This window comes from Panulirus ornatus, chromosome 34, assembly GCF_036320965.1.
Source record: "Panulirus ornatus isolate Po-2019 chromosome 34, ASM3632096v1, whole genome shotgun sequence".
Classification (NCBI taxonomy): Eukaryota; Metazoa; Arthropoda; class Malacostraca; order Decapoda; family Palinuridae; genus Panulirus; species Panulirus ornatus.
Genome location: NC_092257.1, coordinates 20,315,987 through 20,334,204, shown reverse-complemented (window position 1 = coordinate 20,334,204; position 18,218 = coordinate 20,315,987). Strand labels below are relative to the sequence as shown.

The 18,218-nt window shown below is 40.6% G+C and overlaps 1 protein-coding gene across 4 annotated transcripts in view; it reads left to right on the top strand.

Annotated features, from left to right (window-relative positions):
* The window catches only part of Reps (RALBP1 associated Eps domain containing), a 246,332-nt gene that overhangs the window by 210,925 nt on the left and 17,189 nt on the right, over nucleotides 1-18,218 (top strand). For all 4 annotated transcript variants that reach the window (XM_071682715.1, XM_071682712.1, XM_071682713.1 and 1 more), the window contains 2 exons: nucleotides 8,909-9,062; nucleotides 16,698-16,779. In XM_071682715.1, coding sequence (XP_071538816.1) covers nucleotides 8,909-9,062; nucleotides 16,698-16,779 — 236 coding nt within the window. The remainder of the gene's footprint in view (nucleotides 1-8,908; nucleotides 9,063-16,697; nucleotides 16,780-18,218) is intronic.

The window sequence follows — 18,218 nt, the reverse complement described above, 5'->3', positions numbered from 1 at the left end:
AATTAAGATAGATATGGTTAGGGGTCACTCTGTGCATTTTTCATTCAGTTCACTCTGTTGAGAATGTAAAGGAAATGCATATTTTTGTTTTTGATGCATAAAAGTTGCTGAATCTTTCTGGTGCTTTATCCCCAAACCTTGATGTACACTGACTCAGTATGTATATTCACGGTTATGCAGTTGACCAAAGAACATCAATCCTTGTAACATTCATAGAGATGTGGTTCAGTTTTGTTGCTTTGTTATGCTTATTTCTTTCATGATGCTGAACCTGTCTTTTGCTTTACATCCAAATCTCGGTATACACAGTTGACCAAAGAACACCAAACCTTATAATACACAGATGATTTGTTTATAGGTATGCAGTTCATTCACAGTGCACTGTAACACTTGTTTCTATAATGCTAAATTTTTCTGGTGCTTTACACCTGAATTTTGACATATACTGACTCAAAGTATGCATATTCACAGATATGCAGGTGACCAAAGAAAACTGAATCTCGTAAGATACAGTTATTTATTCACAGGTGATCATTTCTGTAATGCATATGGATGTATTTTTTTATTTATTTTGCTTTGTCACTGTCTCCCGCGTTAGCGAGGTAGCGCAAGGAAACAGATGAAAGAATGGCCCAACCCACCCACATACACATGTATATACATACACATCCACACACGCAAATATACATACCTATACATCTCAACGTATACATATATATACACACACAGACATATAACTATATACACATGCACATAATTCATACTGTCTGCCTTTATTCATTCCCATTGCCACCCTGCCACACATGAAAATGGATGGTATTACATATAATGAATACTGCACTAAATTTTCTAATTTTTTTTCCTTTATAATTGGTGCCTATATGAAGAGTTAGAAGTTTTTCTATAGTTGTCTAGAATGATTTGGTATGAACAAGTGGAATTTCATTTTTTTTTTATGGCTTATCAGAAACATTGATTATTATTATTATTATTATTATTATTATTATTATTATTATTATTATTATAATAAAGTGCGTAAGACAAGGGAGCAAATGGGAACTTCAGTGAAGGGCGCAAATGGGGAGGTGATAACAAGTAGTGGTGATGTGAGAAAGAGATTGAGTGAGTATTTTGAAGGTTTGTTGAATGTGTTTGATGATAGAGTGGCAGATATAGGGTGTTTTGGTGGAGGTGGTGTGCAAAGTGAGAGGGTTAGGGAAAATGATTTGGTAAACAGAGAAGAGGTAGTAAAAACTTTGCGGAACATGAAAGCCGGCAAGGCAGCAGGTTTGGATGGTATTGCAGTGGAATTTATTAAAAAAGGGGGTGACTGTATTATTGACTGGTGGGTAAGGTTATTTAATGTATGTATGACTCATGGTGAGGTGCCTGAGGATTGGCTGAATGCGTGCGTAGTGCCATTGTACAAAGGCAAAGGGGATAAGAGTGAGTGCTCAAATTACAGAGGCATAAGGGTATTGATTGAGAGGGTGAAGGCATGTACAGAGCATCAGATTGGGGAAGAGCAGTGTGGTTTCAGAAGTGGTAGAGGATGTGTGGATCAGGTGTTTGCTTTGAAGAATGTATGTGAGAAATACTTAGAAAAGCAAATGGATTTGTATGTAGCATTTATGGATCTGGAGAAGGCATATGATAGAGTTGATAGAGATGCTCTGTGGAAGGTATTAAGAATATATGGTGTGGGAGGAAAGTTGTTAGAAGCAGTGAAAAGTTTTTATCGAGGATGTAAGGCATGTGTACGTGTAGGAAGAGAGGAAAGTGATTGGTTCTCAGTGAATGTAGGTTTGCGGCAGGGGTGTGTGATGTCTCCATGGTTGTTTAATTTGTTTATGGATGGGGTTGTTAGGGAGGTAAATGCAAGAGTTTTGGAAAGAGGGGCAAGTATGAAGTCTGTTGGGGATGAGAGAGCTTGGAAGTGAGTCAGTTGTTGTTCGCTGATGATACAGCGCTGGTGGCTGATTCATGTGAGAAACTGCAGAAGCTGGTGACTGAGTTTGGTAAAGTGTGTGAAGAAGAAAGTTAAGAGTAAATGTGAATAAGAGCAAGGTTATTAGGTACAGTAGGGTTGAGGGTCAAGTCAATTGGGAGGTGAGTTTGAATGGAGAAAAACTGGAGGAAGTGAAGTGTTTTAGATATCTGGGAGTGGATCTGGCAGCGGATGGAACCATGGAAGCGGAAGTGGATCATAGGGTGGGGGAGGGGGCGAAAATTCTGGGGGCCTTGAAGAATGTGTGGAAGTCGAGAACATTATCTCGGAAAGCAAAAATGGGTATGTTTGAAGGAATAGTGGTTCCAACAATGTTGTATGGTTGCGAGGCGTGGGCTATGGATAGAGTTATGCGCAGGAGGATGGATGTGCTGGAAATGAGATGTTTGAGGACAATGTGTGGTGTGAGGTGGTTTGATTGAGTGAGTAACGTAAGGGTAAGAGAGATGTGTGGAAATAAAAAGAGCGTGGTTGAGAGAGCAGAAGAGGGTGTTTTGAAGTGGTTTGGGCACATGGAGAGAATGAGTGAGGAAAGATTGACCAAGAGGATATATGTGTCGGAGGTGGAGGGAACGAGGAGAAGAGGGAGACCAAATTGGAGGTGGAAAGATGGAGTGAAAAAGATTTTGTGTGATCGGGGCCTGAACATGCAGGAGGGTGAAAGGAGGGCAAGGAATAGAGTGAATTGGAGCGATGTGGTATACGGGGGTTGACGTGCTGTCAGTGGATTGAATCAGGGCATGTGAAGCGTCTGGGGTAAACCATGGAAAGCTGTGTAGGTATGTATATTTGCGTGTGTGGACGTATGTATATACATGTGTATGGGGGGGGGGTTGGGCCATTTCTTTCGCCTGTTTCCTTGCGCTACCTCGCAAATGCGGGAGACAGCGACAAAGTATATAAAAAAAAAGAATAAAGATAAAAAGTTTGTTGAGTATTCCTTGTAAATTATATGGGAGGGTATTGATTGAGAGGGTGAAGGCATGTACAGGGCATCAGATTAGGGAAGAGCAGTGTGGTTTCAGAAGTGGTAGAGGAAGTGTGGATCAGGTGTTTGCTTTGAAGAATGTATGTGAGAAATACTTAGAAAAGCAAATGGATTTGTATGTAGCATTTATGGATCTGGAGAAGGCATATGATAGAGGTGATAGAGATGCTCTGTGGAAGGTATTAAGAATATATGGTGTGGGAGGCAAGTTGTTAGAAGCAGTGAAAAGTTTTTATCGAGGATGTAAGGCATGTGTACGTGTAGGAAGAGAGGAAAGTGATTGGTTCTCAGTGAATGTAGGTTTGCGGCAGGGGTGTGTGATGTCTCCATGGTTGTTTAATGTGTTTATGGATGGGGTTGTTAGGGAGGTGAATGCAAGAGTTTTGGAAAGAGGGGCAAGTATGAAGTCTGTTGTGGATGAGAGAGCTTGGGAAGTGAGTCAGTTGTTGTTCGCTGATGATACAGCACTGGTGGCTGATTCATGTGAGAAACTGCAGAAGCTGGTGACTGAGTTTGGTAAAGTGTGTGAAAGAAGAAAGTTAAGAGTAAATGTGAATAAGAGCAAGGTTATTAAGTACAGTAGGGTTGAGGGTCAAGTCAATTGGGAGGTAAGTTTGAATGGAGAAAAACTGGAGGAAGTAAAGTGTTTTAGATATCTGGGAGTGGATCTGGCAGCGGATGGAACCATTGAAGCGGAAGTGGATCATAGGGTGGGGGAGGGGGCGAAAATCCTGGGAGCCTTGAAGAATGTGTGGAAGTCGAGAACATTATCTCGGAGAGCAAAAATGGGTATGTTTGAAGGAATAGTGGTTCCAACAATGTTGTATGGTTGCGAGGCGTGGGCTATGGATAGAGTTGTGCGCAGGAGGGTGGATGTGCTGGAAATGAGATGTTTGAGGACAATGTGTGGTGTGAGGTGGTTTGATCGAGTAAGTAACGTAAGGGTAAGAGAGATGTGTGGAAATAAAAAGAGCGTGGTTGAGAAAGCAGAAGAGGGTGTTTTGAAATGGTTTGGGCACATGGAGAGAATGAGTGAGGAAAGATTGACCAAGAGGATATATGTGTCGGAGGTGGAGGGAACGAGGAGAAGTGGGAAACCAAATTGGAGGTGGAAAGATGGAGTGAAAAAGATTTTGTGTGATCGGAGCCTGAACATGCAGGAGGGTGAAAGGAGGGCAAGGAATAGAGTGAATTGGATCGATGTGGTATACCGGGGTTGACGTGCTGTCAGTGGATTGAATCAGGGCATGTGAAGCGTCTGGGTAAACCATGGAAAGCTGTGTAGGTATGTATATTTGCGTGTTTGGACGTGTATGTATATACATGTGTATGGGGGTGGGTTGGGCCATTTCTTTCGTCTGTTTCCTTGCGCTACCTCGCAAACGCGGGAGACAGCGACAAAGCAAAAAAAAAAAAAAATTATTATTATTATTATTATTATTATTATTATTATTATTATTATTATTATATGGGAGGGTATTGATTGAGAGGGTGAAGGCATGTACAGAGCATCAGATTGGGGAAGAGCAGTGTGGTTTCAGGAGTGGTAGAGGATGTGTGGATCAGGTGTTTGCTTTGAAAAATGTATGTGAGAAATACTTAGAAAAGCAAATGGATTTGTATGTAGCATTTATGGATTTGGAGAAGGCATATGATAGAGTTGATAGAGATGCTCTGTGGAAGGTATTAGAATATATGGTGTGGGTAGCAAGTTGTTAGAAGCAGTGAAAAGTTTTTATCGAGGATGTAAGGCATGTGTACGTGTAGGAAGAGAGGAAAGTGATTGGTTCTCAGTGAATGTAGGTTTGCGGCAGGGGTGTGTGATGTCTCCATGGTTGTTTAATGTGTTTATGGATGGGGTTGTTAGGGAGGTGAATGCAAGAGTTTTGGAAAGAGGGGCAAGTATGAAGTCTGTTGTGGATGAGAGAGCTTGGGAAGTGAGTCAGTTGTTGTTCGCTGATGATACAGCGCTGGTGGCTGATTCATGTGAGAAACTGCAGAAGCTGGTGACTGAGTTTGGTAAAGTGTGTGAAAGAAGAAAGTTAAGAGTAAATGTGAATAAGAGCAAGGTTATTAGGTACAGTAGGGTTGAGGGTCAAGTCAATTGGGAGGTGAGTTTGAATGGAGAAAAACTGGAGGAAGTGAAGTGTTTTAGATATCTGGGAGTGGATCTGGCAGCGGATGGAACCATGGAAGCGGAAGTGGATCATAGGGTGGGGGAGGGGGCGAAAATTCTGGGAGCCTTGAAGAATGTGTGGAAGTCGAGAACATTATCTCGGAAAGCAAAAATGGGTATGTTTGAAGGAATAGTGGTTCCAACAATGTTGTATGGTTGCGAGGCGTGGACTATGGATAGAGTTGTGCGCAGGAGGATGGATGTGCTGGAAATAAGATGTTTGAGAACAATGTGTGGTGTGAGGTGGTTTGATCGAGTAAGTAACGTAAGGGTAAGAGAGATGTGTGGAAATAAAAAGAGCGTGGTTGAGAGAGCAGAAGAGGGTGTTTTGAAATGGTTTGGTCACATGGAGAGAATGAGTGAGGAAAGATTGACCAAGAGGATATATGTGTCGGAGGTGGAGGGAACGAGGAGAAGAGGGAGACCAAATTGGAGGTGGAAAGATGGAGTGAAAAAGATTTTGTGTGATCGGGGCCTGAACATGCAGGAGGGTGAAAGGAGGGTAAGGAATAGAGTGAATTGGAGCGATGTGGTATACCGGGGTTGACGTGCTGTCAGTGGATTGAATCAAGGCATGTGAAGCGTCTGGGGTAAACCATGGAAAGCTGTGTAGGTATGTATATTTGCGTGTGTGTGGACGTGTGTATATACATATGTATGGGGTGGGTTGGGCCATTTCTTTCATCTGTTTCCTTGCGCTACCTCGCAAACGCGGGGACAGCGACAAAGCAAAAAAAAAAAAGAAAAAATTATTATTATTGTTATTATTATTATTATTATTTTGCCTTGTCGCTGTCTCCCATGTTAGCAAGGTAGCGCAAGGAAACAGACGAAAGAATAGCCCAACCCACCCACATACACATGTATATACATACTCATCCACACACGCAAATATACAAACCTATACATCTCAATGTATACATATGTATACACACACAGACATATACATATATACACATGTACATAATTCATACTGTCTGCCTTTATTCATTCCCATCGCCACCCCGCCACACATGTAATAACAACACCCTCCCCCCTCATGTGCGCGAGGTAGGGCTGGGAAAAGACATCAAAGGCCCCATTCGTTCACATCAGTCTCTAGCTGTCATGTAATAATGCACCGAAACCACAGCTCCCTTTCCACATCCAGACCCCACAGAACCTTCCATGGTTTACCCCAGATGCTTCACATGCCCTGATTGAATCCATTGACAGCACGTCGACCCCGGTATACCACATCGTTCCAATTCACTCTATTCCAACTGGAACAGGCATAAGAGATATAGATAGATAGATACCCTTGCCTAAGCCTGGTACTCATTTTATCGACCATCCTTTAAGGGAGAATGAACAGCTGGTTTGACCATCGACTGACTGCCACGACCAAGATTCGACAGCCCATGAATGTGTTACAGTTGTTAACGTTAACTGCTGCCCCACAGAGGTCCATAAAAGGCACAATATCTCATGCTTAATTAGCATCATTATAGAAGCTCTGCTTCTTCACCAGTGCTTCATGTTGTAATGTCTTGTTCAGGTCATGTAATTAGTGATGATGGTACAGTTGAAGACTCCCAACCATTAACCTATCTCCTTTTTTCAAGTACAAACCTTCCACAAACTTCACTTCTTCATAAAAGTATTTCTTTAAGTAGTAGTATAGAGTATTTTTCTCAGCTACACCTACATTTGCCTATCTTTTCTGATATATTCATTTGTATATGTCACTAACACTGTGAAAAGAATTTGTAGCCTTCCAGAAACTCTTTAAAAGTTAATTTTTTGGGTCATATTGGGGTTGTGCAAGTAGGGGCTGCTATGTATTTCCATTGAACCTTTGTTATGATTGACTCTGGATAGACATTTTTGCGGTACACAGAAATGTACTTTTCCAGGAACACAGCTTTAGTGTATTTCAAGGTTTGGGTATAATTCTGCTTGTTAAGGGTATTTGAATGTGTTTATGAAGGAGTTGGGTGAATTTTGTCTATTTAAGTCTGTATCACAAGTTAGACTTGAGTAATTTGTATGTATAACTGGGTGTTTCTCCCACTACCTCCTTTACAGAGAGAGCTACCTCCCATTAGGGTAAGTAATGATATGTCGTTACCTTTATCCACATGAAAAGAGTATGATTATTTATACATGAGCTTTTATTGAACAGTTTAGAAGATTCAGCATGGACAGCACTGCTGTAAATGTTGGTAATGTTTTATTGCATGTAGATTGTTCTTAATTCAAGAACTCACTCAATAGAATTAGGAAATTTTTAGACATATCTTTTATATGATAAGCTTAAGGTTTGTGATTATATTAGTATGGAACTTTATTTTTCTTGTAGACAATTAAGCTGTAAATTTTAAGGTTAGCAGTAGGGGCTTATTTTGTAACAGACCAGTGAAATTTGAACTCTTGAAATCACCAGTTTTTTTCCCAGTATCATTTGTGTAGTAGTCTGACATATGTAATGTTAAATGCAGTAACTGAGTATCACATGATCTGTATTTCTGATATGTAAGAAAGCTAGATTTTAAGAAGCTTCATATCACTTTGTAAAAGATAGTTTAAGAATATTATATAAAAGTGTATAGGTGGCTTAGTTATATTTCAACTCCATTAATTTATCAATGCAAAGGTGCATTATCAAACACAGTTTGACAGATTTTTGTTTTTATGTTAATAAGATTACCACCTTTTCTGTTATATTCATTTTATCAAATTCACTATTAGTGGAATATGCCTTTGCAAGTCTTACCCTTCTTGTGTTTTCTAAAAAGGTTTTTTTCTAAAAAGGTTTGGTTTAGCTTTTTTTCCTCATATTTTCATTGATATGTCTGCTCAACTGGGCAAGCTATTTTCTTTGCTTACTATCCATCTGTTGTTCGTCACTATTTTATGTTTGTCTGCAAGTGACTTATCAGAATCTTATCTGCCATATTGACTTGAAACTTACTCTCTATCTTACCTTAGTGTAGTGCTATTGATTTTGATAAATGGAATGTCAGTTTAAACATTTTATCTATTTATTTTAGGAACACTTTGATTAAATGATATCACAGCCACCTGAGGCATGTACCATCCATTGCTTATATTGATGATGAAGCTGTATATTTAAAAAACATTTGTTTTCTTTCAAATAATGAGGTGTTTCAGTTATGATATCCCGTTTTGGATGTCATCTTTATCTCATCCATTACTGAGAAATATGTAAATTTTCCTTTGTAAACAGTTGGTATTATTGGCGTTGCTTTTTGTACCTTTGGAATTTTGGAAGAGAAGAAAAACAGAGTATTTGATTTAAGTGGTGCACTCAAGTTAATGATGAGTCTGTTGATCTTACTGTTGATAATGAAAATAACAATCAGCTTCACAAATTAATTTTGAAGATTATTTGAAGAGCACAAATGTTGTGGCATCCATCGTTTGTTAAGAATCTCAGGCTTCCAGATCCTGACAGGAATACTCAAAAGAAAATGTTGAATGCTTCAGTTCCTTACTTATGAACAACTCTTCAAAAAAAGGGTGAAGATGAAGAGAGAAGCTTGATCATCAATAGAGACTTTATTATATTTTTGAATGAAGCTCTAGCAGTGTTTTAGCTTTAAATTTATTATCAAATGCTTTTCTTTACAAGCTGCACCAGAGCACTTCACTTAATATTTCCTATTATATCAGATGTTAGTGATTTGCTACATAAGTAGATCTTTCATACTCTAAGAGTGTTAGTCTTCCTCAGAGCTCACCAAAGAAGTTGATATACCAGAAGAGTGATGGTGATATGACTGGAACTGAGGCAAATCAGGATGATGTAGCGTACCTTCTTGAGACTCGACCAGCTGTGGAACATGCTCGGACATCAGCTTTTGAAGTGTACCGTAAACCTCATCAAGGTAATGTATATATCTTGTATAGGCTTTGTGATACTGATTATTTGCTTTCAGGTAATCAGGAATTTGCAAGTGGTGCATGAATGCAACATTGAATGCAAGCAAAAGATAGGCTAATTAAGGTGAAAGTTAAGAATAAAGTGTGGTTCTGATAATGAAAGTTTGATAAAGTTCTTAGTTTTATACTAATTCATATCTTATATATTTAGTTGTTTTATATTTAGTTGAAATAGCAGATGCCAGCAGCATTATAGTGAACATATTAACCCAGTTGCTGGTAAATATGTGAATAGGCTTAGCTCTTTGAACTCCCATAACTTATATATTTAGTTGTTATATATTTAGTTGAAATAGCAGATGCCAGCAGCATTATAGTGAACATATTAACCCAGTTGCTGGTAAATATGTGAATAGGCTTAGCTCTTTGAACTTTACTCACTTTGCAACATAATCCAGTCACCCCCCACAGTCTGCTGATTTGCTTATCTGATGTCCATGAAAAAGTAGTTGAAATAAACAGAGAAAAGGTTTCAGAACTGTATTATCAATAGCAGGCAATTGCTTACTATAGCAGGCATTCATAGTAAGTAGAAGTGTCCACTATGGCATTTACAGTGTAATGTTGTTTTCTTTGTGATAAAGCATTCACTACATTTATAGTTAACAAAGATTATTCTGTAATGTATTGCACAAAATATAAACATTTAATCTCATTAGTGAAGTTTAAGTAAAAAGTTTAAGTGTTGGTGGTAAAGAGGAGAAGGGTGTGGTAGGTTCCTTCATCTGTTCTAATTTTTAGAAATTGCAATACATATATATTTTTTTTTTTTCATACTATTCGCTATTTCCCGCGATAGCGAGGTAGCGTTAAGAACAGAGGACTGGGCCTTGGAAGGCATATCCTCACCTGGCCCCCTTCTCTGTTCTTTCTTTTGGAAAAAAAAAAAAAAAAAGAGAGAGGGGAGGATTTCCAGTCCCCCGCTCCCTCCCCTTTTAGTTGCCTTCTACGACACGCAGGGAATACGTGGGAAGTATTCTTAATCCCCTATCCCCATATATATATATGTTCATGTTCATACTACTTGCCATTTCCCGCGTCAGCGAGGTAGCGTTAAGAAGAGAGGACTGAGCCTTTGAGGGAATATCCTCACTTGGCCCCCTTCTCTGTTCCTTCTATATATATATATATATATATATATATATATATATATATATATATATCCTTCCAAAAGAAGGAAGGATATATATATATATGTGTGGAAGTCGAGAACATTATCTCGGAAAGCAAAAATGGGTATGTTTGAAGGAATAGTGGTTCCAACAATGTTGTATGGTTGCGAGGCGTGGGCTATGGATAGAGTTGTGCGCAGGAGGATGGATGTGCTGGAAATGAGATGTTTGAGAACAATGTGTGGTGTGAGGTGGTTTGATCGAGTAAGTAACGTAAGGGTAAGAGAGATGTGTGGAAATAAAAAGAGCGTGGTTGAGAGAGCAGAAGAGGGTGTTTTGAAATGGTTTGGGCACATGGAGAGAATGAGTGAGGAAAGATTGACCAAGAGGATATATGTGTCGGAGGTGGAGGGAACGAGGAGAAGAGGGAGACCAAATTGGAGGTGGAAAGATGGAGTGAAAAAGATTTTGTGTGATCGGGGCCTGAACATGCAGGAGGGTGAAAGGAGGGCAAGGAATAGAGTGAATTGGAGCGATGTGGTATACAGGGGTTGACGTGCTGTCAGTGGATTGAATCAGGGCATGTGAAGCGTCTGGGGTAAACCATGGAAAGCTGTGTAGGTATGTATATTTGCGTGTGTGGACGTGTGTATGTACATGTGTATGGGGGGGGGGTTGGGCCATTTCTTTCGTCTGTTTCCTTGCGCTACCTCGCAAACGCGGGAGACAGCGACAAAGTATAAAAAAAAAAAAAAAATATATATATATATATATATATATATATATATATATATATATATATATATATATATATATATATATATATATATCCCTGGGGATAGGGGATTAAGAATACTTCCCACGTATTCCCTGCGTGTCGTAGAAGGCGACTAAAAGGGGAGGGAGCGGGGGGCTGGAAATCCTCCCCTCTTTTTTTTTTTTTTTTTTTTTTTAATTTTCCAAAAGAAGGAACAGAGGGGGCCAGGTGAGGATATTCCAAAAAAGGCCCAGTCCTCTGTTCCTAATGCTACCTCGCTAACGCGGGAAATGGCGAATAGTTTGAAAGAAAAAAAGATATTTATTTATTCATTTATTTTGCTTTGTCGCTGTCTCCCGCGTTTGCGAGGTAGCACAAGGAAACAGACGAAGGAAATGGCCCAACCCACCCCCATACACAATGTATACACACACACGTCCACACACGCAAATATACATACCTATACATCTCATTGTACACATATATATACATACACAGACACATACATATATACCCATGCACACAGTTCACACTGTCTGCCCTCATTCACTCCCATTGCCACCTCGCCACACATGGAATACCTTCCCCCTCCCCCCCTCATGTGTGCGAGGTAGCACTAGGAAAAGACAACAAAGGCCCCATTTGTTCACACTCAGTCTCTAGCTGTCATGCAGTAATGCCTGAAACCACAGCTTCCTTTCCACATCCAGGCCCCACACAACTTTCCATGGTTTACCCCAGACGCTTCACATGCCCTGATTCAATCCACTGACAGCACGTCAACCCCGGTATACCACATCGATCCAATTCACTCTATTCCTTGCCCCGCCTTTCACCCTCCTGCATGTTCAGGCCCCGATCACACAAAATCTTTTTCACTCCATCTTTCCACCTCCAATTTGGTCTCCCACTTCTCCTCGTTCCCTCCACCTCCGACACATATATCCTCTTGGTCAATCTTTCCTCACTCGTTCTCTCCATGTGCCCAAACCATTTCAAAACACCCTCTTCTGCTCTCTCAACCACGCTCTTTTTATTTCCACACATCTCTCTTACCCTTACATTACTTACTCGATCAAACCACCTCACACCACACATTGTCCTCAAACATCTCATTTCCAGCACATCCACCCTCCTGCACACAACTCTATCCATAGCCCACACTGATATATATGTTATCATATTTGATCACCATTTCCGATTTTAGTGAGGTTGTGCCAGGAACAGACAAAGAAAGGCCACATCTGCTCACATCCATTCTCTGGTTGTCATATGCATGTACTGAAATCACAGCTTCCTGTTCTCAAGTAGGCCCCACAGAGCATTACATGGTTTACCCTTAACACTTTACATTCCCAGGTTCAGTCCATTGACAGCATATTGACCCCAGTACACTACATTGTTCAAGTTTCACTCTGTCTAGCACATGCCTTTCGCCCTCCAGCATATTCAGCCTCCGATTGCTCAAAATCTTTTTCACTCCATCCTTGCAACTCCAGTTTGGTCTTCCTGATCTCTTTGTTACCTCCACCTTTTCTCATTTATTCTCTCCAGATATCAAAACCATTTCAGTGTACCCTCTTCTGCTCTCTCAACCACACATTTTTATTACCACACATCTCTTACCTTTTCATTATTTTCTTGGTCAAACTACGTCACATTGAATTGTCCTCAAACACTTCATTTCCAACACATCCACCCTCCTTCACACAGCCATGTATCTACAGCTCATGCCTCATATCCTTCAAATATACCCATTTTTGCCCTCCTAGATAATGTTCACTCCTTTTGCACATTCTTTAGTACTCCTAGAACCTTTGCCCCCCTCACCCTGTGACTGTCTTCTGCTTCCATAGTTTCATTTGTTACCATGTCTAGTCCCATTGTGGATGAGAGAGCTTGGGAAGTGAGTCAGGTGTTGTTTGCTGATGATACAGCACTGGTGGCTGATTCATGTGAGAAACTGCAGAAGCTGGTGACTGAGTTTGGTAGTGTGTGAAAGAAGAAAATTGAGAGTAAATGTGAATAAGAGCAAGGTTATTAGGTACAGTAGGGTTGAGGGTCAAGTCAATTGGGAGGTAAGTATGAATGGAGAAAAACTGGAGGAAGTAAAGTGTTTTAGATATCTGGGAGTGGATCTGGCAGCGGATGGAACCATGGAAGCGGAAGTGAATCATGAGGGGGGGGGGGCGAAAATTCTGGGAGCCTTAAAGAATGTTTGGAAGTCGAGAACATTATCTCGGAAAGCAAAAATGGGTATGTTTGAAGGAATAGTGGTTCCAACAATGTGTATGGTTGCGAGGCGTGGGCTATGGATAGAGTTGTGCACAGGAGTGTGGATGTGCTGGAAATGAGATGTTTGAGGCCAATATGTGGTGTGAGGTGGTTTGATCAAGTAAGTAATGTAAGAGTAAGAGAGATGTGTGGAAATAAAAAGAGTGTGGTTGAGAGAGCAGAAGAGGGTGTTTTGAAATGGTTTGGTCACATGGAGAGAATGAGTGAGGAGAGATTGACCAAGAGGATGTATGTGTCAGAGGTGGAGGGAACGAGGAGAAGTGGGAGACCAAATTGGAGGTGGAAAGAGCCTGAACATGCAGGAGGGTGAAAGGCGTGCAAGGAATAGAGTGAATTGGAACGATGTGGTATACCGGGGTTGATGTGCTGTCAATGGATTGAACCAGGGCATGTGAAGCGTCTGGGGTAATCCATGGAAAGTTATGTGGGGCCTGGATGTGGAAAGGGAGCTGTGGTTTTGGGCATTATTGCATGACAACTAGAGACTGAGTGTGAACGAATGGGGCCTTTGTTGTCTTTTCCTAGCGCTACCTCGCACACATAAGGGGGGAGGGGGATGGTATTCCATGTGTGGCAAGGTGGTGATGGGAATGAATAAAGGCAGACAGTGTGAATTGTGTGCATGGGTATATATGTATGTGTCTGTGTGTGTATATATATGTGTACATTGAGATGTATAGGTATGTATATTTGCGGGTGTGGATGTGTATGTATATACTTGTGTATGGGGGTGGGTTGGGCCATTTCTTTCGTCTGTTTCCTTGCGCTACCTCGCAAACGCGGGAGAACATTATCTCGGAAAGCAAAAATGGGTATGTTTGAAGGAATAGTGGTTCCAACAATGTTGTATGGTTGCGAGGCGTGGGCTATGGATAGAGTTGTGCGCAGGAGGATGGATGTGCTGGAAATGAGATGTTTGAGGACAATGTGTGGTGTGAGGTGGTTTGATCGAGTGAGTAACGTAAGGGTAAGAGAGATGTGTGGAAATAAAAAGAGCGTGGTTGAGAGAGCAGAAGAGGGTGTTTTGAAGTGGTTTGGGCACATGGAGAGAATGAGTGAGGAAAGATTGACCAAGAGGATATATGTGTCGGAGGTGGAGGGAACGAGGAGAAGAGGGAGACCAAATTGGAGGTGGAAAGATGGAGTGAAAAAGATTTTGTGTGATCGGGGCCTGAACATGCAGGAGGGTGAAAGGAGGGCAAGGAATAGAGTGAATTGGAGCGATGTGGTATACCGGGGTTGACGTGCTGTCAGTGGATTGAATCAAGGCATGTAAAGCGTCTGGGGTAAACCATGGAAAGCTGTGTAGGTATGTATATTTGCGTGTGTGGACGTATGTATATACATGTGTATGGGGGGGGGGTTGGGCCATTTCTTTCATCTGTTTCCTTGCGCTACCTCGCAAACGCGGGAGACAGCGACAAAGTATAATAAATAAATATAAATAAAATATATATATATACATTATATATATACATATATATATATATATATATATATACATATACATATATATATACATATATATATATATATATATATATATATATATATATATATATATATATATATATATATATATATATATATATTATCCCTGGGGATAGGGGAGAAAGAATACTTCCCACGTATTCCCTGCGTGTCGTAGAAGGCGACTAAAAGGGGAGGGAGCGGGGGGCTGGAAATCCTTCCCTCTCACTTTTTTTTTTTTTTTTTTTTTAATTTTCCAAAAGAGGGAACAGAGAAGCGGCCCAGGTGAGGATATTCCCTCAAGGGCCCAGTCCTCTGTTCTCAACGCTACCTCGCTAATGCGGGAAATGGCGAATAGTATGAAAGAAAAAGAAAGATATATATATATATATATATATATATATATATATATATATATATCTTTCTTTTTTTCTTTCAAACTATTTGCCATTTCCCGCATTAGCGAGGTAGCGTTAAGAACAGAGGATTGGGCCTTGAGGGAATACCCTCACCTGGCCCAATTCTCTGTTCCTTCTTTTGGAAAATTAAAAAAAAAAAATGAGAGGGGGGTATATATATATATATATATATATATATATATATATATATATATATATATATATATATATATATATTTATATACATACATATACATAGATGCCCACATACGCACATGTACATACATATACATATCATTATATACATACATATCCATACACATATGCAGACATATACATACATACACATGTACATATTCATACTTGGTTGCCTTCATCCATTCCTGTCACAACCCCGCCCCACAGGAAAACAGCATGCCTATCCCCTGCTTCAGCAAGGTAGTGCCAGGAAAACAGACAAAAAAGGCCACATTTGTTCATACTCAGTCTCTAGCTGTCATGTGTAATGCACCGAAACCACAGCTCCATATCGGCATCCAGGCCCCACACACCTTTCCATGGTTTACCCCAGACACCTCAATACCCTGGTTCAGTCCATTGACTCCACGTCGACCCCGATATGCCACATCGTTCCAATTCACTCCATTCTTTGCACGCCTCTTGCCTTCCTGTTTGTTCAGGCCCCGATTGCTCAAAATCTTTTTCACTCCATCTTTCCACCTCCAGTTTGGTCTCCTGCTTCTCCTTCTTCCCTCCACCTCTGACACCATATATCCTCTTTGTCAGTCTTTCCTCACTCATTCTTTCCATATGTCCAAACCATTTCAACATACCCTCTTCTGCTCTCTCAACCACACTCTTTTTATTTCTACACATCTGTCTTACCCTTACATTATTTCCTTGATCAAACCACCTCATACCACATATTGTCCTCAAACATTTCGTTTCCAACACATCCACCCTCCTCCGTACAACCCTATCTATAGCTCATGCCTCGCAACCATATAACATTGTTTGAACTACTTTTCCTTCAAACATACCCATTTTTGCTCTTTGAGATAATGCTCTCTCCTTCCACACATTCCCCATCACTCCCAGAACCTTCGCCTCCTCCCCTCCCTGTGACTCACTTCTGCTTCTATGCTTCCATCCTCTGCTAATTCCACTTCCGGATATCTAAAACACTTCACTTCCTGCAATTTTTTCCATTCAAACTTACATCCCTATTAATTTGTCCCTCTCCCCTATTGAACCTAATAACCTTGCTGTTATTCACATTTTCTCTCAACTTTCACCTTTCACACACTTTTCCAAACTCATTCACCAACCTCTGCGGTTTCTCACGTGAATCAGCCACTAGGGCTGTATCATCGGTGAACAGCTGACTCACTTCCCTAGTGCTCTCAGTCATGCTATGTATGCAGAATAATTACAGAGGAATATGTTTTGATTTCTGGGGTTGTGGATTATACTCAAGTATAACACGAGTCTGTAAATTTGTATTTCTGTTTTGAAAGCAGTTAGGATCCTGAGTGCAAAATTTTTCAGAAATTGGATCTGCTTTTGAGAGGGTCACGGGTCAGCGGGGAGAAGAAGATGAAAGAATACGACATCTATCAACAGGAGCCAGGTAAGATTGATTTTCATTAAATCACTTCTTTGTGTTTCATGTTGGTGTATGAAAAAGCATGTCCTTAGGGAAGTGCAACACATTTAACTGGTGGATCTTTACATTTTTTTTAATACAATAATTCATTAATATGGGTGAAACTGAAAGTTGATGGAGAGAGGTGGGTGATTATTGGTGCATATGCACCTGGGCATGAGAAGAAAGATCATGAGAGGCAAGTGTTTTGGGAGCAGCTGAATGAGTGTGTTAGTGGTTTTGATGCACGAGACCGGGTTAAAGTGATGGGTGATTTGAATGCAAAGGTGAGTAATGTGGCAGTTGAGGGAATAATTGGTATACATGGGATGTTCAGTGTTGTAAATGGAAATGGTGAAGAGCTTGTAGATTTATGTGCTGAAAAAGGACTGATGATTGGGAATACCTGGTTTAAAAAGCGAGATATACATAAGTATACTTATGTAAGTAGGAGAGATGGCCAGAGAGCGTTATTGGATTACGTGTTAATTGACAGGCGTGCGAAAGAGAGACTTTTGGATGTTAATGTGCTGAGAGGTGCAACTGGAGGGATGTCTGATCATTATCTTGTGGAGGCTAAGGTGAAGATTTGTATGGGTTTTCAGAAAAGAAGAGTGAATGTTGGGGTGAAGAGGGTGGTGAGAGTAAGTGAGCTTGGGAAGGAGACCTGTGTGAGGAAGTACCAGGAGAGACTGAGTACAGAATGGAAAAAGGTGAGAACAATGGAAGTAAGGGGAGTGGGGGAGGAATGGGATGTATTTAGGGAATCAGTGATGGATTGCGCAAAAGATGCTTGTGGCATGAGAAGAGTGGGAGGTGGGTTGATTAGAAAGGGTAGTGAGTGGTGGGATGAAGAAGTAAGAGTAGTAGTGAAAGAGAAGAGAGAGGCATTTGGACAATTTTTGCAGGGAAAAAATGCAATTGAGTGGGAGATGTATTAAAGAAAGAGACAGGAGGTCAAGAGAAAGGTGCAAGAGGTGAAAAAAAGGGCAAATGAGAGTTGGGGTGAGAGAGTATCATTAAATTTTAGGGAGAATAAAAAGATGTTCTGGAAGGAGGTAAATAAAGTGCGTAAGACAAGGGAGCAAATGGGAACTTCAGTGAAGGGCGCAAATGGGGAGGTGATAACAAGTAGTGGTGATGTGAGAAGGAGATGCAGTGAGTATTTTGAAGGTTTGTTGAATGTGTTTGATGATAGAGTGGCAGATATAGGGTGTTTTGGTCGAGGTGGTGTGCAAAGTGAGAGGGTTAGGGAAAATGATTTGGTAAACAGAGAAGAGGTAGTGAAAGCTTTGCGGAAGATGAAAGCCTGCAAGGCAGCAGGTTTGGATGGTATTGCAGTGGAATTTATTAAAAAAGGGGGTGACTGTATTGTTGACTGGTTGGTAAGGTTATTTAATGTATGTATGACTCATGGTGAGGTG